Source organism: Anguilla rostrata, chromosome 9 (genome assembly GCF_018555375.3).
Source record: "Anguilla rostrata isolate EN2019 chromosome 9, ASM1855537v3, whole genome shotgun sequence".
In the NCBI taxonomy this organism is placed as follows: domain Eukaryota; kingdom Metazoa; phylum Chordata; class Actinopteri; order Anguilliformes; family Anguillidae; genus Anguilla; species Anguilla rostrata.
The window spans coordinates 23,299,997-23,326,694 of record NC_057941.1 but is presented as its reverse complement, the minus strand read 5'-3'; the positions used below and the strand labels follow the sequence as shown (position 1 = coordinate 23,326,694).

Genomic DNA, 26,698 nt, shown 5'->3' with positions numbered 1-26,698 from the left:
TTTCACTCAGCTCTACTTCATCCTGCTGCTGCTGTCAGCAGTAACATCACCAATAAAGGCAAGTGACCTAGTTTCACTGGCAGCCATATGTGCCATAACATTACCTCCACCACGTTTCACAGATGAGGTGATATGCTTTGGATCATTAGCAGTTCCATTCTTTCAACACACTCTCCATCACTTCGGTTGAGGTTAATACTCGTCTTATCTGTTCATAAGACTTTTTTCCAGAGCTTCACAGTTTAATGTATGTTTTTGCTAAACCTAATCTGGCCATTCTGTCCTTGAAGTTTACTAGTGGTTTGCATTTTGCAGTGAACTCAGGTTATGCTGGTGTAGTTTTCTCCTTATGGTAGTCTTTAATGCATCTATGCCTACATCCTAGAACATGTTCTTGATCTGCTCAACAGTTGTCAATGAGTTTTTCTTTTCAATTTAAGGTATTTTTTGTCATCCACTACAGTGGTCTTCCAGGTTGTCTGTGCTTTAGCATTCTTGCTTCTTAACAATATACAAAACAATTGATTTTGACAATTCAATTGATTTTGATGTTCTGGCTATGTCTCTGATTTTTTCTGATCTTTCTGCCTCATGTTGGCCTGCTTTACTGGTATTGACACGTCTTTAGTCCTCATGCTGAGAGACAACAGCAACACACTCCAAATACAAATTCCACAACTGGGGCCATATTTATGAAGGCTTTGCTGGGCTTTTATATATGCTAATGAGACATGAGAGTTTTTCAATATTTAGCAGGGTGCCCCACCTGAGGTTTGTGCTGGTAAGATGAGAGAAAAGCAGCATCCCTAAAATTTGTGTGTTTGGGTTAATGCATATGTATTTTAGGGTGTTCTAATGTTAGACCACTAAAATATGGGAGAGAATGGAAATTTATGCATATGACCTGATACAGCTCATTCATCTTTAGGAACAGCCACCATACGAGCCGATTTAATTGTCTGGACTGTACTGGTAGAGCCCTCTTGTACAGCGTAGAGAAAGTGGCCCAGGTGTTTGTGGTCTGCTGCGTGCTCCACAATATTGCTGTGCGCAACGGAATGGCGGTGGAACTGTTTGAAGAGAGAGGGGGGGAGAACAGGGCTCTTGAACCTATATTCATGGGGGATGGGAGACAGAAGCCTGCAGAAGTAATTTGCCATTTTTTCTCATGAGCATTGTTTGAGTGTTTCACCTTAGATTTCCCTGAACCAAAATACATCCAATTTAAAGGGATATTTCACACAAATTGCATAATTCTAATAGTTGTTTATGGGCAGTAGTTCCCATGAACTGGCCCTTCAGCTTCTGTTGCTACGCTGCAGCTAATGATGTATTTCAGGGTCCAATTCCATTATTAGCTACAGCATACAAGGAGAAGCAGAAGGACCAGTTTGTGGAAACTACTACCCATAAAAAACGATTCTGGAACTAACATGTCTGGTACCAACAATCATACCATGGTCAAAATAGCTGCATCTTGCCTATTTGTAGTGTTTGGTCAAGCAACAACTGAACCTGTTCAGCATTTCTGTGTGCCTCATATATTGTGTTGCAGCTGCATGATTCACTGGAGACCATTTTGAGCAGGTGTACCTAATAAAGTGGCCACTGTGTGTGTGTGTGTGTGTGTGTGTGTGTGTATATATATATACATAATGAGACAGGGCTGGGGAGGGCCTCTGTATCAGGTGGTGAACAGACAAAGGAACTCAAAAAACTAGGTTGGCTTTCTGCTTTTCGTTTAGTCCACAAACAAAATCCAGAAATCTTCAAACACAAATCAATGAAGCGATCAAAAATTCTCCACAGGGGGCAAAGGCAGGCAAAAAGAGTTCAGCAGAAAACCTAAATGCAGGTGCAACAAACAAAACCAAACAAACAAACATAATTTCAAAACTGTGGCCATTAGTATAAAGTTGGACCCTTCTTTGCTGCTGTAACAGCATCCGCTCTTCTGGGAAGACTTTACAGTAGATTTTGGAACATGGCTGTGGGGATTCGCTTCCATTCAGCCACAAGAGCATTAGTGAGGTCGGGCACTGATGTTGGGCGTAAGGCCTGGCTCAGCATTGTCATGCTGAAAAAGGAAAGAACCTTCCCCAAACTACTTCCGCAACGTATGCAGAAAGTGCACAATGCTCTAGTATGTCATTGTATGCTATAGCATTAAGATTTCCATTTACTGGAACAAAGGGGCCTAGCCAAAACCATGAAGAACAGCCCCAGACCATTATTTCTCCTCCACCAAACTACAGTTGGCACTGTTCGAGCCAGTACAGTTGGCACTATACATTCTGCCAAACACAGATTCGTCCGTCAGACTGCCAGACAGTGAAGCGTGATTCATCACTCCAGAGAACGTGTTTCCACTGCTCCAGAGTCCAATGGCAGTGTGCTTTACGCCACTCCAGCCGACGCTTGGCATTGCACATAATGATCTTAGGCTTGTGTGCGGATGCTCAGCTATGGAAAACCATTTCATGAAGCTCTTGACACACAGTTCTTGTGCTGACATTGTTTCCAGAAGTCGTTTGGAACTCTGCAACCGAGGACAGATGATTTTTACGCACTACATGCTTCAGCACTCAACGGTCCTGTTCTGTGAGCTTGTGTGGCCTACCACTTGATGGCTGAGCTGTTTTTCCTACTGTAGATTTCCACTTCACAATAACAGCACTTACAGTTGACTGGGGCAGCTCTAGCAGGGCAGAAAGTTGACAAACTGACTTGTTGGAGAGGTGGCATCCTATGACAGTGCCACGTTGAACGTCACTGAGCTCTTCAGTATAACCTATTCCACTGCCAATGTTTGTCAATGGAGATTACATGGCTGCATGCTTAATTTTATCCACCTTCTAGCAATGTGTGTGGCTGAAATAGACAAAACCAATAATTAGAAGGGGTCTTCACATACTTTTGGAAATGTAGTGTATAGTCTTTGAATATAGCAGTTTTCACGAAATAAATGTCATATAAAAAATACTGGTGTAGCCAAGTGGGAGAGTAATGATGGCTTTGGAACAGAAAGGTAGTCATCATGCATTATAGTAATGGGAACCATGATCACAGATTGGTCATAATAGAATGGCATAGTTATATAGCGAGCTATCTTGTAAGTAATTTGTGAACAATAAGTAAATAAATAATCAATTAACTGCAGCAAAAAGTCATTCCAAATAGAAAACCTCTGATCTGCCAGTTGAGATAAAAAAACAAAAGTTCCCTTCATTCCCCCAATGGCAACCACACACAGACTGTAAGAGCACATCCACTTTGTCTATTTTGGTAGATCAGAGAGCTGTGCGAAATTGAAAAGAGAATAAGCTGCAACGGATGCACACAATTCAAAGCGTTATCTGTTGTTAACCGTTGAATTGGGGGACGGCAGACTCGGTTTCCGGAATAGAACTGGGCTTCTGTACTGATCAGAGGTTTAGATGCGGCATAAATTAGGTGCCATGGCAAATGTGGGAGGAATACGCTGGTAGAGGAAATGCAAAGGAAGAACGACACAGAAGAATAGAATGTATTGTTAATAATTGGGGTGTGATACCAATGCTTTACAATATCTTGAATTAAGTGAGCATGCATCGAGGTGAATGGCAGCATAGGAAGGCTTTTTGAACCTTAAAAATATTAAGAAATAATTACAGTGCTGTGAAAAAAGTATTTGCCCTCTTCCTGATTTCCTCTATTTTATCTAACCTTTATTTAAGCAGGGCGTCCTACTGAAACCAGGGCCCTGAAAACCATATAATTTCAGAGAAGCCTTGTACAAGGACCTTATACACATATATGTCTGAACAAAGTATACATATGTGAAAATTATACATAGCAACAGCACACATTAAAAATATTGAAAGGTTTATGCACATGAACAGGCACAAATAGTCGTACATACAATGGCAAGAGTCAAATTATACCAAGCAATTGCATGCAGTTTATTCAATGAGCATATTAGCCACCAATGACTTAAATTGATTAAAGGACACCAAGGTGTTTAGTTTAAGTAACCCCTCAACTTTATTCCTCATGTGTGGTGAATATAAAAGCTTTAAAAGCAGCTGTTCCTAGTTCAGTTGTGAATCCAGGTGTTTCTAGGGTAACCCAATCATGAGATCCTTTGCAATATTTTTGAGTTTATAAAAGATGAAAGTCTGGTAAGAGAAAAAAGGGAGATTTGTGAGGAGGGTTTTGTATATAAATAAAATGCTGTGATGCTTTCTCCTTAAAAGAGAACATTTCATGCTTCATTTCTATTATTGCACATTTGTCACACTGAATGGTTTCAGATAGATCGTTAGACAATATGTAATATTAGACAAAGGGAACCTGAGTAGGCATAAAACAGATTTTTAAAATATTATTTCGTTTATTAATTGAAAAAAAAATCAAATGCCCATGTCCCCCACGTGAAGAAGTAATTTCCCCCTTAAACTTAATAACCGCATTAATAGAGGCAATCAGGTAGGGGGCAAATACTTTTTCATGATACTACAAATACTGAGACAATCTCCAGTTCTCCAGTGAAGAGGTATGTGGTGATTGTGGGCTCCTGTACCTACATCCTGAAAAAAGAAGATATCTAAAGTGAGTCAGGGGAGTCATGGTGCAGTCTAAAGAGGTGAATATTTAATCTGCCTGAGAAGATGAGAAAGTAGTCGGAAGCTAATTTCACCACTAGGGGGCCAAGAACCAGACAGGAGACTTGACCATGAAGTTCAGGCACGCATCAGAGCAGGACCCAGCGGGGGGGGATATGGGGGACTGGCTGGTTTGTAGAGTCTGATAACCTTTTGAACACATAATGGAGCAGTCCCTTCAGGTACCTGATGGGTTAGCACCAAAGTTTTGAATTTGACGCAAGCCAATATCCGTAGCCAGTGGAGGGAGATGATGAAAGGGGCCATAGGCACCCCAATGCCTGTGTTAATTTTTTTGAAGAAAAACAGGTAGTTGGACTACAGTTGTCAGGTGCTATTGTGTTGAATATTGAGTTTGTTCAGGTTTGATGAAGTTGGCCTATATACTAGTCTATGGGACAGAATTTGAATCACCTAAAACATTTCATTGTGTGAAAATCAAGTAAGGCTAGAGATTGGTAATATGTAATCATTTTTTTAAATGGTTGTTACAGTAACTGCTTTGGTGCAGCATTTGGGACAAATCTGAATGCACAAGATACAATCTGGGGTGCTGGGCAGTATGGCATTGCAATCTGTAATAATCCAGTTTTGAGGAAATAAACATGTTTTCCTGCACAAATGAGAGCATCTGAAATATCATGAATCTTGCAGAACAGTACTTTTCAGTCCAGAAATAGACAAATAGAAATGCTGTCCATATTAGTGAAGCAAAGAGGGTCTTAAGATGATGTAGTTCTTTTTTCCATGGGTCGCGGGTTACTATGTTTCTTATGAATTTCATAACCTTCTCCCAAATATCTTTTGAATATCATTGTGCTCCAGTCCCAAACTGATAATGAAATAATGGCACATACTGATTGAGATTTTTTGCCTGGTCAAACCAGTAGTTGCCGTGCTTGTTTGCATGCTTACATACGTGTGCATGTAGATGTCTATGTATATGTACAGTGAAGTCTATACGTATTTGGACAGTGACACAATTTTTATTGTAAAAGTAATTGGACAGTTGGCCCATTGGCTCATCATTAGGTCATGTACAAGAAAGCTAGGAAAAGGTCGAGTTCATTCTAGGTGTGGGATTTACAATTGGAGTCTGTTGCTGTTGTCTCTCAACCTGAGGACTAAATAAGTGTCAATGCCAGTAAAGTAGGCTATGATGAGGCTTAAAAATCTGAATAAATTGATCTGAGAAATAGCCAAAACAATGGTGTGTCAAAAGGTATGATGGTCTTGCTGGCCAAGTCAATCACCTGATCTGAATCCAACTGAATATGCATTTCACTTGCTGAAGACAAGACTGAAGGAGAAATACCCTAGAACATAAAGGAATTAAATAAGATGTTGTTATTTCATATTATGTTAATTCATCCCATTACTTTTGCTGCCCTAAAATGGGGGGACTATGTATAAAAATGCCTGCAATTCCTACACAGGATCTATATAACCTCAAATTAAACCCCATATTCATTGTTTTATTTAAAATCCAATGTGCTGGAGTACAGAGCAAATACAACAAGAATTGTGTCACTGTCCAAGTTTGTTTGCATACATACAGTACATGCATGTACATACACCCGTATTCACACACTTTGTACTAAATAGGCCTATACAGTAGATTGTGAAATGAGACCCGGTGTTGGATGAAGTCATGTTTGTTGATCCACTCTGAACACACGACGTGCGATAGCTTTGCCTCAATTTCCCGCTATGCCGTACAGTAAAACTCCTCAGGGCTATAAAGTGTTTTATTACATTGTGAGTGTCTTGGGAAATAATGATCCTCCAAGCAGTACGCAGCGACTCTCAAACAGCTGCTCTTCTACCAGGTGTCCCTCTCCGCTGGAAACACTGCTGTTAAGAAGCGTCACATGACGCTGGTTCTCTTTCCTTCACCGTTCCTTTAATTTAATCCTCCTAGCTGAGGGCTGTGTTTCTGCCCCCCCCCCTGCATTTTCAAAACTTCCTCATTGACATGATGACAGATTTCACTTCTTTTTTATCATTCTAGATGTGTCTTTGGAGACTGTTCTAGGTTTGGATGGCTTTTGCCCTTTGAACTGCCCTGGGCTTTTCTGAGAACTGCCATCTGATAGATTGAACCTGTTTACTATGTTTCACTATACTGTTGGACAACAGTCGTAAATCCCTAAGCCTAAGGAAACCATGAACAGTTAGCTCCCTTTGTAAAAACTATGCTACATGAAGTGCACATTCATCTACAAAATATTCCCTACTACTGATTCAAACTATAACCATGGGTAATCTGACCACTGATTGTCATTTTGGTAAAAATGCTGCCATCCCCAGAGGGCTCCGCTGAAAAGTAGTGCTTGCTTCCGCACCTTAGTGTCCACCAGTCCCTGCCGAACAGATCATTCCTAACCGCAACCTAACCATAAACTAAAAAAGAAATATCTCTCTCTCTCTCTCTCTCACTCTCACAGGGCTGTTTGTTTACTACTAATTATTGTTTTCTTCCTAGATTTTGAAACCCAGTTCATACCACAGTTTCATTGGCTTGGCAGTGGAGAAACTGAAAATTAAAAAATATGAAACTCTCACAAAGGTATTTTAAATTGTGTTTTGTTTTTTCCCCTCTTACAGTATCTCAGGGGATCCAATTATGCTGCAAAAAAACAATAATATACATATACCAGTACACAATATAACAATCACTGTATTGCGTCTATCACTGTAAACCAACAATATTCTAAACAATAATAATACTAAGATAATGAATCGCCTTCAGGACTGCGACTCTCAGAATGAGAAGCAGCCTATTTTACCAGTGACTTAACACAGGGGAACTTGAAAGGAAATCTTACCTCAAATGGGCAATGTGTTTTCTAGCGGTTTTCACACCATGACCACAACCTCATTACCACAGGTCCCACACAGAGAAACACAGAAGACCATCTGGAGCCGAGGCGAACAGACCAGAGAACTGCTGAGCTGCTCTTTTAACTTCTTGCAGGACATGCTCCATTTAGTCCACATCTGTGGCAATGAAGTTTAGATTTTGAATTAAATAAATAAATAAAATCGCTCTTGCTTATCCAAATTTGGCTTCTCGTTGAAAGGTTATAAGGGTGAAATGATCGAGATGTCTGAAGATTACTCTAGCAAAGACGCTCCTGGCATTCTTTTAGCATACTTTGATGTCTGACTGTAGACTTAACTACGGGAGATGTACTTAGTAATAAGAATATATTAAAAATCTGCCTAATTTGTTTGCCTGCATTTTATATTAAGAAATGAGCAGTCTGAAGTGCATAGCTGTGAAATAAAAAGTTAGGACCTGTGAAACATTGGCTTTAACTTTCACTAAGTATTATGGGCACAACTGTGCTTACCTTTCAATTTACATGTGAAAGGGATGTGCAGTTTGCCCATTATACAAATTGTCCTGCTTTGTGTGTCTTGTTAAAACTTTCATTAACAGATTTATTTTCTAACCTGTCCGGTAAAATTCATATGTATTTTCGTAAAAAATTCATACAGTTAATGTGTGAAACGGTTCTGTGTAACTCATCGACTAGATGAGTTGAATCAAAACAACACATGATTAAACACAAATAATTTAAAGCCGGAGAGAGTAAAACGAAAATAAAATGTTTTAACCCTGAGGAAAGGCAGTCAAGAGAAATACCTTGAAAACTGTGATTGCAAAGTATGATTGCCTCAACATCAAGACCGGATGGATCATAAATGAATCCCAGGAGACCCTTAGTCCACTGTACCATTACTTTATTCAGTGGTATCATTAATAATATTATAAATGGCCCATGGCTGCTTGGTTCCAGGGAACTACATGCCCACCTACATACAGCCAGGACCCATGCAACAGAAATGCTGATTTTGGGCAGTAGTGAGGGGGAAGCCTACTAAGAGAGTACACTTATATCCCCAGATGGGACATTGCCTGTGGCCATGACTGCAATTTCAGACTTCACTGTCAGCTGTACCCTAATACCAACTTCATCAGAGACTCATTTAATTTCTCACAACTGCTATGCAAGCGACCGGTGAACAAAAGAGATAAATGAGCATTTTTATTTTACAATGGGTATTAAAATATACATTTTGATTTCTCAATATAGCAGATTTGTGCTTTTTATTGATCGTGCTTGCTCAATATAGAAAGTAATGCCTTGTATATATTATAAAAGTGTATATTCTTTCCCATACCATGTATGGTTTTCCTGTGAAATCACATTACCATGCCATGAAATCAGCTCGCTAAGTCCACATGACCTTCAGCGGATATGATCGAGAAAAAGAAAAATCATTAAGCAAGTCTACTACTGAACAAGAAAACTAATCTTTTCAATACTACTGTGACCTGATTCCAGTTAAAGATATTGCATTTACTTTAGGAACTAGTTAATGGCAACATGTTACATATCAACCACTGTTAACTTAATGCAGAAAGGAAATGTGTGGTTTGTGTCATTGGAAACCCCCAAACCACACACCTTCAGTCCTTTATGCATTACCGCACATGTTTTGTAGGAGCACCTGTACAGCAATGGTGCTCATGGAATTGCGCTTGTAAATATAAAGATGAGTGTTTGGTTTGGTGCAATTTTAATGGGCTCCTCAGTATCACTAATTTAAAGAGATCACTGCATATTAGTGTAAGCCTTATGTTTGCTCTCTGAAACAAAGATAAATATTGAAAAGCAATCCAGCAGAATCAAAAGAGAGAAAATGCACCTGACCAAAATTATAATGTGATGGGATCAGAGAGAGACCCCTAATAGCAGAGCGTGTAATGAATACTTTTATCACCGGGGGGAACCATTACGGTGACATGGTACAATTAACTTGACATACAAGATAATTTGTTGAATATTTCACTCGAGCTGGTCTTTATTTCATTACAAAGTCTTTCCCATGTTTCTTTGAAGTGATATACCAATCGTAGAATTGGAGAATATGAAAGCAATAACAAGAGAAATAGCTGAGATGGCTTTTTAAAGAGTGAACGATTGTGAAAAGCAATTATCAAGCAATGCACGAGGTCATTTTTCCCTCAAATGTGGGCCTGCAGAGAAATTGAAGAGCGCAATTAAGGCATAATGCCTGATTAAATGGTTTGTGCTTTCTCAAAATCTGATGCCCAAAACCTCTACAAGCGGTGTCCTCTCATTGTTTTTCCCTCTTCCCCTGCAGTTGTCGTTTAAGTGGCTGATTAAGGTTGAGAGAAGTAAACTAGCATAATGCGAGTGCAACATGTAATGATTTTTTTCTGTTATGGATAATGATCAAACCAAATCGATACCTCTTCACCGTTTGGCAGCCCACCAGGATCATCGTGCAGCAAATGTTCATGCCTGGCTGTGCGCCACTTCTAATTAGGAGACAGTTCCCGTGCCTCCGTTTGAGCTAGAAACAAGAAGGAGCTGAAACAGAGGCACAAACCATACACCTAGACGCTATTGAAGCACCCTCACGATAAACATTTCACTGAGAAAAAACATAAACCTTGACTAACTGCGATGGGGGAAAAAAGTATGCTTCCATTTTGCTTACAATTGGTGAATACTTTACTGATATGTAGTCTGACAAAAAAAACTAACTTTAGTTTCCAAGTTAACTTTTTTGTGTACTTATTTAAAACCAATAATTGCAATTTTGTTTTTCAATAGCGTGTTGCATGCAGTCATACTTTATAGCACATAAGGATGTGTTTGGTTAGCGTTTGGGTGGGTGGCCTCAAGGAAACTGTTTCTTATGAGTCTTGTTGGTGGATAAGTAGGGGAATGTCCTGGACTATGTAAGTAATCCAGTAGTAGTTCTGTGCTTCTATTTATTATATGTATATGCTTATATTTGTTCTGTGCTCTTATTTATGAGATTCGTACAACTCCATATTGGAAAAAAGTGACAGCCCAACTCAGCACCTCCTGCAAAAGAACCTCTAGTGAGAAACATCTTATTAGAAGGCTATATCATTATCCACGTCTTCCATTGCAGTGTTGGACTACGGAAATTGGCAACATGCCCTGCGGCAGTGTGCTCGGCTCTTAAAGGGAATGAAAAGTGGTCATTTGATTGGCTATTAACAGATGCAGCTGCACGGCACCCACTGATGGTATATTCCGTATAACCCTGCCCTGTTGGCAGGTGCGCCACATGCTTCACGCTGTGCGCTGCTCATCTGTGGTCCCAAAAACACCAACAATCACAAGCCACGCCCAGTGCGCCACACACCGCTCAATTGACTGTGCCCATGCAACATTGATTCTGGAAAATATAGCCCAAAAAGTAAAATATGTTGAGTAAAAATCATTTCTTTAATAAATATTAAACACCATTTAACATGCCTAAGGTAGATGGCTTTCAACACCATCAAGTGTCCCTAATCTCCAAATCTGAAGCCCTCTCCATGACCTCCCTGGGTGCCAACCCTCTTGTTTTCTCTTTAGATGGCATTCTGTAAACACATACTGTAACAGCAAAAAAGCAGGCTGTTAGTTATTACAACTCAGAGGCACCATAACTGTACCTGTTGTTAGATTTATACTGACAGGGACATTCACATTTTTTTGGTCACCTAGCATCCAATTCCTGCTAGAAAACAATACTAACTTTTCATGGACAGATAACTTTTTTAAAATGATGTATGATTTGGTTTATTGCAAATAAAAAGAAAGTGTCATGCCCAAAAATACTTCCCGAAAATGCTATTACATTGCTCCATTCCTTTGGGAGGTGGTAAAAGACAGAATTGCACTTGTACAAACCTGAAATGGCTATGGTAGCCACATTACATTTATGGCAACTCTACCCTACATTTGCAAATTGACAGCATTTTTACACTTTAGGAACAGTTGCCTGTTAGAGAAGTTGGGAGACGACAACTCTGGAGATGGTTGGCCATTGGGTTTGGAATGAAATGACCTGAAACATTAAAACTGTTCTGAAATTTTTGTTTATTTATTTACTTATTTATTTAATAATGACATATGCTAACCTTTAGAGGTGACCGTGGCTATCATTTGCATCCATGGATCCTGACACTTGTCCAAAATCCAACTTCACCAGAGATGGAGCAGTACAACAATGCTGCTTTCCTGCCATGCGCAAGACACATCTTAAATACCAGCAGTGCATTAAAAATGAACTGTAGCTGTGCTCATTTACATAACCAGTCTTAGTAAATACCCAGCTGAATTGAAAACATGTAGGGACGCAGAATTCTGCGCCACTGGCGGTAATTTGCGGCATGCTTAGTAAATATGGCCCTTGAGACCTAAATTGGTTGATCAATTCTGTCAAAGTAATTAAAAATAGGAAGTCATGCCCCCAAATGTAGCTTCTATTATGCCAAATGCCTGTGCTTACGCCAATGCAATGCAGCTTGTGTTGGCCTGCGCACCTGTGTCCATCACTATTGTCAGTGTCTTTTAGCTATGAGGACATGGCTGAGACAGCTGGGATGTTCGTAGTTTAAATGATTCAACAGTGCTAAAATGAGAAGCATTGCTGGCAGCTGTAACTATGAAAGGCCAATAAGCAATTATTTTATTGTAAGTCTGAGTGCTGGAGATGGGGCCTGTGTGTAATTTAACAATGAAAATAAAACTGTGGCAACAGCTGTGACAATCACTTCTGCAGTAATGACAGTTCGCTGATATTTCTAGACCTTGATATACAGTACACCAACAAAAAAACTAGGGTGTTTCACTTGGAACACTAGCATTTTTGCACTTCATGCACATCAAATCAAAAATGTTTTCTTTCCTTAAAAAGTGGCCGAAAAACTGACAGGGGTGTTGAATGCAGCTGAAATTTAATTTAGTTCAACAATATTCAAGCAATATCTTTATTCATGAAGATTTAAAATTGCTGTCGTTCTCATTTGTTTAACCAGGTTATCCCATTGAAGGGTAGACTACAGTAAAGAGTTTTCTTGACAATGGCTCTTGTCACTAGTGGTGATTAAATCCTATTTACGGTGCTTGTAAACAGATGTGGTGGGTGTAATGTCCTTTAGTGGCGGAATCTATACCACTACTCAGCAGTGTTCCTGCTGCCATGACAACATAAAAAAAAATCTGTTACATCAGTGCTGGAAAGAGGAGATGCTGTATTCGGATTCAGAGCGCACATTTTATAGACTTGGACAAGAAGAGGAAAAGGCTAGACTACTGTTGTTCGAGTTATAACCCTGGAAATTGTAGCCACTGTTAGGAAGCAAAGATTGCACTGTTTGCGTAATGTGCAGTCCCGCGGGAGGAGCCTAGCTTTCAGGGGATAGCTTTATTTTATTGATTTACTCATTTAACCGAGAAAATTAATCCCTGGAAAAGTGCTCTATTTTGAGATAATCTGGCTTTTGGCGCACTTCTTTTCCCCCTTATTCTCGCCCGCTCTACTTTTGCGGTTGAAGTTTTCATGCTTCTGTCTGAATGACTTCATGCTGCAGTTGATTCGCTACAAGCTGCACGCGGCTCTTTCTTCAAGTTTATTTCCGAGAGCAAATTTGTATAATTGCGGAGACATTCCTCTGTCGCCACATCGGTTCTCGAATGACAGATTTCTTCGTGTATATGCAGTGACCCACTGATTACTGTCTACGCAATTACGAAACATTTCCGTTGCGCATTTTTTATGCAGATGCTTCATTACCTGGAGTGAAGATCTGGATTAATAGATGTACTGTATTAACTAGGCTACGTGCTGTCCTTTGAGGTTGTTGAACATACCTCAGTAAAAATAAAGGAATTGCGGTGAAACATTGCTACCGAAAGGATTTTTTGACCGAAGATGGGTGTTTGTGGATACTTTGTCGTGTCTTGGAAGTGCCTTGTAGTTTTGTCGCTCAGACTCCTGTTTCTTGTACCTGCAGGATTGCCAGTCCGCAGCCAAGGGGATTCCCAATCCGATAACAAAGTGATGGAGAATATTACCGTCAGACAAGGAGAGTCTCTGCTACTCAGGTAAGACGCGAGCAATTTACTTGTGTTGTGGTGCGCTGCACATCATTTTTGTTGCGAATGTGAGTAAGAATATGCAGTGTGAGGTTGGCGGTGAAAACATAATAAATTAATCTTAAATATTTGTGTAAAACTTAGAGGAGAAAAGCAGGACTTGTTATTGTCAAATAAAGGGTGACAATACAGTGTGTGTGTGTGTGTGTGTGTGTGTGTGAGAGAGGTGAGTTGGGGGGTGGGTGCTATTAAGGCATGAATTTTAGCAAATGGAAATTGCTTTCGTCATTCTGCTACCCAGCACTTAGGGCTAAACCCGATTATAGCAACTCCACACATGGGGAACACGACTGCTCTGCCATTTGTCCATATAACCATTTCAGAATTTCAGCACAGAAGGAATGCAGTTTTATCAAATGTTGTGAATTGCCCCAAATTTAGACACTGTCCCTGGTGTACTACTGCAGTAACCTGTGCAGTATGCGTGAACTATCCTGGCTTATATTAATGGGCAGAGGCCAGAGCAGTGAACATCTTAAGAAGGAAATACAGCATATTCTTTGCTTAAAATGACAGAAACTCTGTCTTTAGCATACTAAGATATTACATTTGAGGAAAATGGTATACTGAGGTATAAAGAATTATTGATGCATGCATGCAACCAGTATATTTTATGTTCAAATCCTGGGTGTGCTTTTCTCTTATGCCCTTCAGCAAGGTTTAATGTGATGTGGTTTATTAATTATACAGCTTTATAAACGGCCTATAGTACATATGATTATGTCCCTGTGTAAATCATTTTGGATGATGCTATCTGGAAAGAAATTCTAGAGCATATAATGTAAGGAGACATGATATGCATTATAACAGATTGATTGAATGCCTGCTTAATTTGGCAGTTTCTGGACTCACTGGCTTACAGGTCTTATGTGTAACTTTTTTCCAAACCAACAACAAAACAGCAACAAAAATCACAATAAACAGATATTTGACTTCACATGTGAAATGCATCACTGGCACATTTGACACACACAGAAATGAAACTAGTACACACACAAATGCGGGAAAAAAACAATGAAAAAGTGTATTTCCTTTTTCACAGACATTGTTGATTGATGGATAGACAAATAGATGCAGACAGACATACTGAGAACAGACAATTTGACAGACAGGTGAACACAGATAGACTGATAGAAGAATAGACAAACAGGCAGATGGACACACGTAGACAGGTATAGGTTTCATGGACATTCAGATGTGCTGACTGATATACATAGAGAGAAAAGGAAGTAATAAACAGATATAAATAAATGGATATAAATAACTTAAGTGAAATGGGTAATTAGGCGAAGTTATTGGGAAGCAAACAAATGGAGTAGTTAGGTTATGGAAAGATATGTTCATTTCTGATGTGATTTCTATCATTGCTAAACAATAGGAAGGCAGCTTTATCATCAATTTATAATCAATTATTCAACAATAATCAATTAAACACCTAAATATATTAAAAAAATAAAATTAGAATAGTTATTTGTCTGTGTAGAATGTGTTTGGTAGTGTATTATGTGCATGTGGGGCTGTGTTTTGAATTACAGTGAGAGGATGTGTGTGTGTGTGTGTGTGTGTGTGTGTGGGGGGGGGGGGGGGGGCACTAATTCACCTGCAACTTTAGAGATCTGTTCGAGTGATAAGAAGATTTTATAGAATTTTTCGATTTGGTTTTTGAGTGAAGCTGAATTTTCTTCTTTTGAAATATGTTCTGTAAGAAGATTAGCCAGTGTGACTTGGAAATAAGGTGTATATTTTTCCAACTATTTCTTGACAATAGCTAGAGCGACAAGCAAAGGGATTGTGTTTTTGTGTGACGTGTCAATTACTGTGGACACAGAAGTGGGATACTGCCTCCCAAGAATACTGGTATTTTGGTGGTGATTTCTTTCCAAAATTGATGAACTGCTGGACAGAGCCAGATGGCGTATAAGTAGCCATCAGCGGTGTGTGCAGTGTGTACATATGTCAGAGTCTGTGAGTCCCATTTGGTGCATCTTGTGTTGTGTAATGTGTGTTTTGTGATTAATCTTGTATTTCATTGTATTGTTAGTATTTTGGTCCTTTTGAAAGCTTTTTTTTTTTTTTTTTTTACTGATTTCTGTCCAGAAGTTGAGGTTGGTAATGACATTAAAGCTTGCAGGTGAAAGCAAATTCGTTTTTTGACAATGTTTAAGTGCCATGCGGCTATATAGCTTACAGCATTTAACCTAAGGAGGCAGCAACTGTCATCTAGCTACAGTAATAATGTAACAGAACTTCAGTTGGCAGGTTTTATTCTGTATTGATAAATGATATACCAGCTACAACTTCACACATACTGCATCACTAAACTAATTTCTGGGAACAGGAGATATTGTTGCTAAGCTAATGGAACACTCAAATTTAGATTATTGGTAATGATAAGCAGTGGCTAATATATCTGTGAGTATAATGTATACATTTCCCCTGTGGCCATTACTCTCATATGTACAGTTAAATGCAAACGTTTTTGGGACTGTGACAGTTTTTGTTGTTTTGGCTCTGCACTGTCAGCTTTAATTCGAGGGTATTTAGATCCATTTGGTGTTATCCATGTAGGAATTGCAGCCCATCTTATACATTTTCCCCATTTTAGGGGAGCTAAAGTGATGGGACAAATTAACATATGCTAAAATAGTTATCATATTTACAGTAATACTTGGCTGCAAATCTTTTTCCTTCAATGATTTTCTGAAAACCTGTAGACATCACCAGATGCTGGGTGTCCTTCCTGCTGATGCTCCACCTGGCCTGACTGCAGCCATCTTCAGTTCTGTCTGTATCTTTCTGGGGTGCATTTCCTTCAGTCTTGTCTTCAGCAAGTGAAAGGCATGTTCATTGAAAATGCATTGTTTTGTAATATTTATCAACATTCATTATTTGTAAAGTAGCAGCTGTGCAGTTTTGGCAGTTGGCACAGACCTTAATTCTGAATCCTTTTCTTGGAACACATAATTTATTTTAGGAATCAAACGGCAAATCTAACAACTGTGTTACTCTTACAGTGTAAGTACTGAATCCTAGATGGCTGTCCAGGCACAGATTCCTAGATGGGTTGATTTTTCAACACCATAAATCTTCAAATGTTTTCTTCAGTGAGCAATTTAAAAATAGCCACCGATGGAAAAGTACAGTAGTTGGGTGGAAATTGAAGCTTAGAAACAGTATAAATCATAACACGTAGTATCACATTGTGGTTTATCACAGGGCTGGCATTGCTGCAGTAACATATTGGTCATTCCATGACCCAACAATACATAAAATCTCTAAAAGCATATTTTCTGTGGATGAAAGACTGGAAATAAAATTCAAATGGCCTTGGCATAAAAAATGATAATTTTGTATTGCCCTTTGTTAGAAATCTGAGCTATTGCAGCCAAGGAGTGGAACATTTATAAGCAGCCTTCATTCACAGGCTGTCATTTGCTGCAGATATGGTCAATGAGCACAATTTTGTTTTCAGGACTTTGCAATGTAGGAGTTTTTTTTAAAGATTTTAATTTAATTGGATTCAGTAGATCCAAAATGCATCATATATACATTTGGCCTACATTAAATATAATCAAAATACCCATCATTAAAATAAGATATAAAATAGTAGTTACCGTGTCATTTTTATTTGTTCACTTATAGACATAATAATTTCTTGCATGGACAATAGAGTGCAGGTAGTCAAAATCACTGGGGCATATTTAATGAGCAATTATCCTATGCAAATCAAGAGTCATTGAGGAGAATTATTTTTTCTTGTAAAGGTCAAGTGAGGAGACATATTGTTGAGCATTCTTCTGCTCCAAAAACAAGGGCTTCATTTTTCTTTTAATTAAAAATATGCTTTTTTCTAAATACTCGTCACATGCGCCATTGTCTTTAATCCTGAATCATAAGGTGCATTAATACATATTTGTTTATTCCTGCTGATGCTTCCATGCAAATAAGATGTGTGGGACTCCTTACAAAGCTCTGCTTGTCTTTTTTATTTTTATGTCTTTAATTAACATTAATTTAACATTTTTCAAATCTGGAATCCCCAATGCTCACAGCTATGCTTTTTACTTCAAGCTCCACTGTCAATTCAAGACAATCTCATGCTCTCCTCCAAAACATGTGAAGTCAAGTTGCTTGTTCTCTTATAACATCACCAGTTGAGCTTGCACAGATATGTGTCTGAGGAAGACACTTCATGTGCAGCTTGAGCTAGCAGATTGTGTGCACCTGATTCGTGAGCATTGTTTGATCAAAACAATGTTGACACTGCGCCCCAGAATACTGGTACGCTTTGGTTGAGACGTATATACGCAGTTGGCGGACTTCAGTATAAAGTTTTTGATGAAACCGTGCACAACTTGGTCTGTGGATGTTCGTGAAAAACCACGTTAGGGAAAGAGACACTGCTGTTGTTTTTTTTAAGGTAAATTCTTGGTGCTTTGAGCACAACAAAAATTGGTCCCGTTGAGGTCCGTTGTATCAGGGTGAGTTGCAGCAGATATCTACAAATCTCAGTGAAACTATGAATGGATAGATAGCACTCTGAGTAAGTATAAATATATATATATTTATATATTATATATTTATAAGTATAAATATAGCTTTATTTTATTTTTGGGTGAACTGCCCATTTAACTATAGAATTTGCATTAACCAGTCCTTGCGCAGGCCTGAGAGTATTTATTATATGGAGACAGCTATATGGGAGCATTTCAGATCCAGGAAGTTTTAACTTTCGCACATCTCACATGTACAGTCGTGTCCTTGGTCACATCCTGGTCACATGCTAAGGTCACACCATTGGTAAAATCTGGCTCACACCCACAACGGGAAAGATGCAGAACAAGGATGTGAAGATTAAACAAAAGCCTAAACCATTCCCCAAACGCTTCAAGCTTTCGCTTGTGAGTTTTTGCAGTGGATGGACAGTGACTTTCTTTATGGAAGATATTGGTGACAAAGGAAAAAATTGAATCACAAATATGCTAAAATGATTCATATGCAAGTACACCCAGGAGTTTATTATAGGACGACAGATTAACACAGATTTTCTTAAAGTCCAATACCAGCAGGTTAACAGAAATGATGGAATTACACTCCTATTAAAGATTCATAAACCAACATTACTTTATGACAACTATCTTGGTGTATTGTAACATAAAAACACAGAAACATTCAGTTTTCATAATGGCAATTTAATATAGACTAGTGCCTTGGAATCTTTTTCATTGACAAACAAAAATCTATATTTATTAACATAGGTGCGGCCTGCTCTCAGTTGGAGGATCAGTTGATTTACGGACACCATGTTTGCTTTTCTGAAGTGAGTATGTGGGCAGGAGAGGGGACGTGTGCTTGTGTTGTAAGAATCCCATCAGACACACTAAACAGTGGAAGTATCTGATTGATGAAGGAACATGTCCCATAGGTAACTTGCATTACCTGCTGTTCACTTTTGAATGGTGTTCCAAGATCTTTATCCAGCGTTGACTGTACTACACCATCAAAGACAGCACCTTGTACCCCATGTCATTGGCTTTTCAACAACACCAAACATGATTACTCTGTATATGGAAAACCTAAGGGTTATATAATGCTATTTCAAGTTGTGAGAGCATTCCGCAGAGCCAGCAGAATGATTGCAACAGTGGTATTTTGGCAATAGCACTGTTTCTTTATGAAACCTTACTGACTCCCTGTCAGCACCATAAATACAGTCTGTTGTCCTTTGGGGGTACGGTAAGGGGTACACTTCTCTAAACCACCCTGCAGTTTCATTCCTGGGCAGGTATCCAATCAACACAGAACATGTGAGAAAACATGCCACACCCACCCAAAACTCATTGGATATATATATTGCAATATTTTTTTCCCGTGTTTTATATTTAATTCTCTTATTTCCCTTATTATCAGCACGTTTGGTAGCCGTTGTTGAATAATAAGAAATTGCTGGAAAATAGTATAATAGGGGACCTTTAAATTACAACAGCCAGCTTGTCACTTGAAATTTATTTTCTGGCCTAGCCTTGCGGTGTACACAGGGCAATTCATAGAACTTGGAGTCAGCCTTGTGCAATATTTTAATGGCATTGCAAATGGCCATGATGGTTCTGTTCATTATTGACAAAAATGCAGTACATTGGCTGACATGCCCAAATTCATTCTGTATTTCTGAACTAGATTTTTTCCCCCTGTTGGCAAAAATGAACAAGGCCCTGCTGAAAGGAAGTGTGAGTGCTGTCAAAGTACTGTACCTTTTTTTTTTTGTGAAGATGCACAGTAAAAGGTCCAGTGTCAACCCGTTAATGCCCCAATTTTTCCCAGAGATTTCTTACATTAGCATTTATTCATCCAGAAAATATTCACAGAAGGGGAAAGGGTGGTAGAGTAAACTTTAATAGTAAAGTCCAAATTGTATAGTGCAGTTTAGAGCCAGGTGATACATCTGGAGCTCCAGGCTGGATCAAGGCATGGGCAGGGGAGGAACAGGGCTACAGTAAGTTCAGAAGACAGAGGACTACCCATTTCTACCTTCTACACCAGTGATAGTGAACATGGCTGTTGACCTCATCACTCCTGAGGAGGTGCAGACTGTCTTCTAAATCTTTAGAGCCTGTACCTTATGAGGATAGGTATTCCCATATTTATTGTCACTGGGTTCTGTTGGACTGCTGTTTCTAGTTCTGTGGAGAAATCTTCCTTATGAGTTGGTCCATCAGTAACATAACTATCATGTTATTTATTCAGAAAGTTTGAAATTGGTTTTAATGCAGCTGGTTATATACGTCACAGACTGTTTTTCATATTTATGTTTTGAAAAATTTTAAATGCTTACTGAATAAAATATTAGGTTGTTATATACTGTAAGTCCTTACCTTCTTCTTCAAGGCCTACCACAGCCTGTTATTCAACCTATATTACATTACAGTCACTGTGTGCATTTTCTGTTTAACAATGCAGGAGTACAGAAAGAAACTTGCCCTGCTTCCATGTGTTTTTATTTCTATCACTTTTTAAACTGATATATGTTGGAAATATTTGTGACCTGTAGCTCTTCTTGCTTCAAGAAGACTGTTAACATGGGAGCAGAATAAATGCACTCATGGATCTAGCCCTTCTGCATGGGTTTTTGTCAGTAAAAGGAGGTCAGTGGGTGTAGGGGTCTTTTCCTACTCTCTTCTCACATTTATCTGATATCTGTTTCACATCACAACCCATGCTGATGTCTGCTTCCAGAAATATTCAGTGTTTTCAGAATTGAGGAGAGGCTTATACTGCTCACAACCTTGCCTGAATAATGCAAATTGAAGGGGCATAGGGTGAGAGGTTTCTGGCTCAGAAGGTTCCAAGTTATGCATGTGCATAGTGGGGAAAACTGTTTTGCCCATATAGTTCACATTCTGAGGATTGTGTCAGGGTCGGGTCTTGAGTCAGTATTGTACAGATTGTAAGGCGGAATTGTAATTTCTCTGAAGTACTATATAGTGTGTGCCGTGCCATTATAACGTATGCAGCTATCAATTCAGTCTATAAAACTTGGCAAACGCCCACTAAATGAAGTGTTATAGGTCAATGGTGGCGTGCAGTCTGTCTGCAAATGCCACACTTCTCCTGAGAAAACAGTTTCCCTGTGGCCACTGTCAGTGTGCATGTAGCTGAACTCTGATCAGATGTTCAGAAATGCTATCCATGAGGGCACAGTTTTTCCTTTGGGGATACTATTCTTCCTTCTTTATTTCTTTAATGTCAGTGAGGCAGCTGGACTGCACTTTCCAAAGCACTTGCAAAATATTTATTTCTAAACATGGGATAGTGCATAGCACTGTTGTGTGGTCAGTAAGTCATGCCATACACAATTAAACACAAAGATGAAGCCAGAAGTAATGATGATTTGTGAATCTAACTTTTGGACTGTAAAAAATATTTGCCAATTTCGATTTATTTCGTTTACTCACCATGACTACTTGATCTATGTGCTGTGTGGATTATATTCCTGCATTCAGCTTGCATGGCTTGCATGCAGGTTAAGTTTGGACCTTCTGAGATGTCATAGTTGAATTCCAGAATGATTGCTTTTGTGTGGACGAATGTGATATGCCCCTGGAATTCTGATATGCCAGTAAAAACATTTCTGGGTTATTGTGTGAAAAATCTTTGGTTTTCCACCCGATGTGTGGATTAATCTGTTATCTTCTGCTTCAGTCCCAGCCCTTTCCTTTCATGCCAGTTAAAGCTAATTCAGCCCTCCATTTTAGTGTAAGAACTACTGTGAAGTACCGTTTATGGTATCCTGGGGTGACATGGTGTAGTACTTTTGCAAATCAAAATAAATAAGTCGGACAAACAGTTTCAGGGGGAATGTTTACTTGGACACCATTTTTGTACACTGCCTTTTTCACTTCTGTTTTTGGACGCAAATCAACTGCTTAAGTAGCGCTCTTTATTGATAACAAAGTAATGGGCAGCGTACAGTACAACTGAACACAGCATCCCCTTTTACTCAAAAGGAATTTTCGTCTAAGTGACTAACATCTGTATGGCCATAATAACCAAAACACTGTAATATAAATCAAGTATGTACTCCTGCATAGTAACTGAGAATGTTTGACAGAAACTTAAACATTTCAGGTGGAATAGCCTAGTAGCTTAACTACTAGGCTATTCCACTACTGTCCTTATTAGACATTTAAACACGGTAATTTAACCATGAGCTATAATCACACTGGATTTTATAACAATTAGCTAGGTGATAACGCCAGGGTGCAGACAGTTCTTCATAGTCTAACGTTCCTATTAAGAATAAACAATATAATCTTTTGTCCACAGAGGTGGATTTCTTCCTTGCTTGCTCCTTCGTGCTGCTGGTGGCATGCTAACTTGTTCCTCCTGTGGCTCTGTTTGCCCGGTCTCACTCTTGGGAAACAGCGACAGGTGCACAGCATCCCATTTCTTTCCGTCATTCAAGATGTGGGTACTCGGCCCAGTTTTCTGTTCCGCTGATGAGGGATCTGTGAATTCTTTGTCTGCTTTTTGGTCGTGCATTGGCTTACGCACTTGCATCCGATCTTAACTCTTGAATCTAGGCAGCTTTGGCCCTCTGATCCATAATTCTGATTTCTCCTGATCTATTGTTTGCTTATCTCCCGTTGTATGGTGACCATGTCTCGAACGAGCTTGGACAATGTTGATTCGTTACTCACCGGTAACACATTCAATTTGGTGGAGAGCCCCCTGGGAGAAGCTGGAATGGAGAGATATTCGTTGTTGTGTGCTGTGCTGCCCGATAATTGTTTAGAGAGGCTGTCACTTCTCTCTTCCAGGGCACCTGATGTCTTTCTGAATTCCATATGCACTCTTTTAATATCCGGTTAAAACGCTCGACAGCTCCGTTCGCTTGCGGGTAATATATGCTTGAATGTATGTGCTCTATCTCTCTCTCTCTTCCAAAGGATTCCTTTCCCGAGCAAACACCATTACTAGGAATGACATCACCGTATCCGTGGTGACCTTTGGGGCAAAGGTCACCTCTGGTCACTTGCTAAAGTAGTCGACCAGGGTGACTGTGTATCGGCAGTTGTGAGGTCCCTGGTCGAACAGACCCATGATGTCAATGGCCACTTTCTGAAACAGACCTTCTGGAAGCTTGACAGGCTGTAACAGGGCGGGATGTGTTTTCGCCATTTCATCGCTCATCTGACAAGTGACACAGGATGAAATAACAGACTGGACCTCGCCCTCTAACCTCGGCTAACAATACAGTTCCCGTAAGCGATGCTTAGTGCGCACAGTTCCTTGGTGCCCATCATGTGCTAACTGAATCAGTGGGAGCACAGAGCAACTGGAGCAATGAGGCGTGTCCCCCACATTTCATAACAGTCATCCACGGCTAAGTCATCTCGTATTGGGGAGTACGTGTGCATTTCTGGTGAGACATTTTTCATTGCTTTGGGCCATCCATGTGAAATTTGGGCATGCAGCTGCTGTAGCACTGGGCAGGATACTCATGCACCTTAAAGACTGGAGACTGGAAAGGCTGACAGAGGTGGAGAGATCTCCGCAATCCAAAGTGGATGCTGAGCGTCGGCAGTGGCAACCTTGACAAACTGTCCGGCACAAAGTTTTTCTTCTCAGGTTGGTAGACTATGTCATACTGGAAGCAGTGCAGCCAGGCAGACCACCTGGCTGTCCTCCTCCCCACTCTGTTCATGCCCTTTGTGGCAAGGAGAGTGGTGAGCACTTGGTGGTATGTTGTACCCACAGGATGGTTCTTCCCTTTTCGACTGCCAAAACACATGCCAGCCCCTCCTTTACCACTGTAGAAAATTTGCGTTCAGCAGGCGAAAGCGCACGCGGAGCAGAAGCCACGGGGCATTCAGGGTTGTCTGGTTGGATCTGTGTCAGAACAGTGGCAAGTCCGTAATCCGATGCATCTGTCAGCTTATATGTAAGCAGTGCTGGATCAAACGATGACAGGACTGGGCTGGAGACGAGCATTGCTTTTAGAGAAGCAAAGCTCCGTACAGTGTCCTTAGTCCAGTTGAATGTCGCGTTTGGGCCCACACGTAACGGCGAGAGGCTCACTGCAGACGCATATTTTGGTAGGAAGTGACTGAAGCAGAATATATGCCCCAGGAAGAAGCACAAAGCAGGCATGGGTGCGTGGGCGATTGGAGTTGGCTTCAGTCCCTCCTTTGAAATCTCATGCCCCAGATAATTAATGCTGGGTTGTGTGAATAAACTCTTGCATATTAAGTTGTGACCCGGCGTTACTGAGACAAAGCAACGCGGCACTGAGATGGGTGTCATGCTTGGCTTTGGTGCTCCCGAAAATGACTACGTCGTCCAGGTAAATCACCCAGTATCATCTTCATCATTTTTTGAAATGCTGACAGTCCCGAGGCAACCCCGAACAGGTCACGCATATACCTAAACAGACCAGTGTGCGTTAGGAAAGCGGTGAGATTTCTGCTGCCTTGATGGAGGGGAAATTGGAAATAGGCACTTTCCTGATCAATGTAAGAGAATGGACACGCCTCACGTTTCTGAAAATAAATTGTTGAGATGTGGCAATGGGTGAGTATCCATAGTTACAGTATTATCCATAATTCCCTCATTGTTTTTGTGTGCCACAACAATAGGGGAAACATATGGTGAAGTATCCACTCGGGCAATGACGAGCCACTTGTAGAAGCTTTTGTATTTCGACTGATACTTAGTCACGCACAGATAATGGCAGCTTCCTCAGTTTCTGTTGCACCATTGGGATGAACATGTTTGCTTGAACTTTGTGTACAAATCCTTTTGGGCAAACCCCTTGGGCTTCATGGCATCATTTGTTTTGAAGCACTGCAGCACGGTGTGCTGTAAGAACCAAACCCCCAGCAATGTGACAGTTCAGGGCTCTGCCTATGAGTGCCAATCCTGTTTTTGAGACAAAGAACGTTGTACGTGCAGCGATGTTGTTGTTGGAGAGGAGGTAACCAACTGGCTTGTGTCCAGAGTTAAATCAATGGTTTGACTGTTACCAGCTGGTACCTCAATGTCCAATGTCTGTGAATGCCAGGTCAGTCGACATGCAAAGGTCTACCACTTTGTGTACCACTGTTGAAGCAGATTTGCATACCTAAGAGAAATGTGCCTTCTTTCCACCAGTATTGCATGTTCTTGAAGCTGCCGGGCAATTGGGCACATTCGCGAGGTGGTATGACAGAACTGCAATGGAAACAGCTGAACAGGACGAGCAGGACGAGGTTTTGGTTACTGGTGGCCTGGCGTTGTGGAGATGGCTTGAGCTGAACTCAAAACAGCAGCCCTAGAGAAACGAGAAGCATCCTGAATGGCGGACTCAGTCTGGCCCGCCAGAAGCATGTGTAGGGGAAAACACGTCTATGAATTGTAGAATGGTGAGGACAAATAATGAAAATGTGTCCGTTTTAACAATCCTCAAGAGTAGGCACCAAGGAATGCTGGAGATATACATATATATCATCTCATGCGGTGATCAAATTGTGCATAAGTATGATCAGTCTAATAATTAATCAGTCTCATAAAAGGTATTATTAAATCATGACTATGAATTTCAATATTAAATATTATAATAAAAACCAGTGATGTAACAACATATGTTCTTTGAGGTGGTAGGCTCAAGCATTTATCCAAATAATCAGACCGATGAAAAGTTTAATGAAACTTTATTAAACAAATTAACAAACATCTAAACTAAAATCCTAAAAGGCTAATGAAGGGAGGATATGGCATGTGTGTGTCTAGTCATGCGTGTTCACCAGCACACATAGTGCCTGAGAGAAGAATGGCTCCTCTGTTGTGGAGTGAATTATGAATCAGCTTTTAGCATGTGGTGCTATATCAGGCCTGGACACCAGGGAAATTGCGTGAACCAAAGGACTTCTGAAGTTAGCTACGTCTAGCCAATCTCAGTGCACCTTTGCATTCTAAGTATACAAGACCGTATGTCGACTGAGTATATATTAGTGCAGGAAAGATCACATGCACAGATCTCGGTTAAAGGGAAGAGAAGCTAATGTTGGTAAGAGGAACCTATGTGTTACATATCCGGGCTAGGCGGCTGTAGCTAACGAACAAGCAACGTGATATAATCTTAGAACTTACATACAATCGATAATACACTTCTTTTAAAACAAAGAAAAACAGAAGTATCCTAAGATAGTTAATACCTGGATGTTTGTCAGTTTTACTGCGGGAGTGCAGATGGTTCAGTGTGGTGCTGGTTTGTCCAATGGAACGCTGATTTGGTCACCATCACTGGATCTCTATTGTGGTGTCTGTAGAAAAAGGCGGTCTCCCGTCCTCGATTTCTTCTGTGCGTGCTGGAGCTTAAAGCTGTGCTTTGCTTGCCATCGCGGGAAAGTACATAGACTATGTGCATTTAACTTGTTGCTATGTTGCAGAACGGTAGCATGTGTAAAGTTAATTAACACATTTATCCCTGATGGATCAGTTTCTTTAGCTTACTTGCAGTATAGCTAACATGTTTACTTTGAGTTATGAACCACTGGTCGTGGCTGTAACCCGAGA

The 26,698-nt window shown here is 40.1% G+C and overlaps 1 protein-coding gene across 14 annotated transcripts in view; it reads left to right on the top strand.

The window, feature by feature from the left end:
• The window catches only part of ntm (neurotrimin), a 324,623-nt gene that overhangs the window by 181,957 nt on the left and 115,968 nt on the right, over positions 1-26,698 (top strand). For 5 of the 14 annotated variants that reach the window (XR_010332427.1, XR_010332429.1, XR_010332428.1 and 2 more), the window contains exon 1: positions 12,646-13,594. Coding sequence is in view for 10 of the 14 variants with exons in the window: in XM_064351102.1 (XP_064207172.1) it covers positions 13,422-13,594 (173 nt within the window). In the remaining 4 variants the exon portion in view is untranslated. Of the gene's footprint in view, positions 1-12,643; positions 13,595-26,698 lie in introns of those variants that run through there. The other 9 variants (XM_064351098.1, XM_064351100.1, XM_064351099.1 and 6 more) reach the window with 4 other exon arrangements.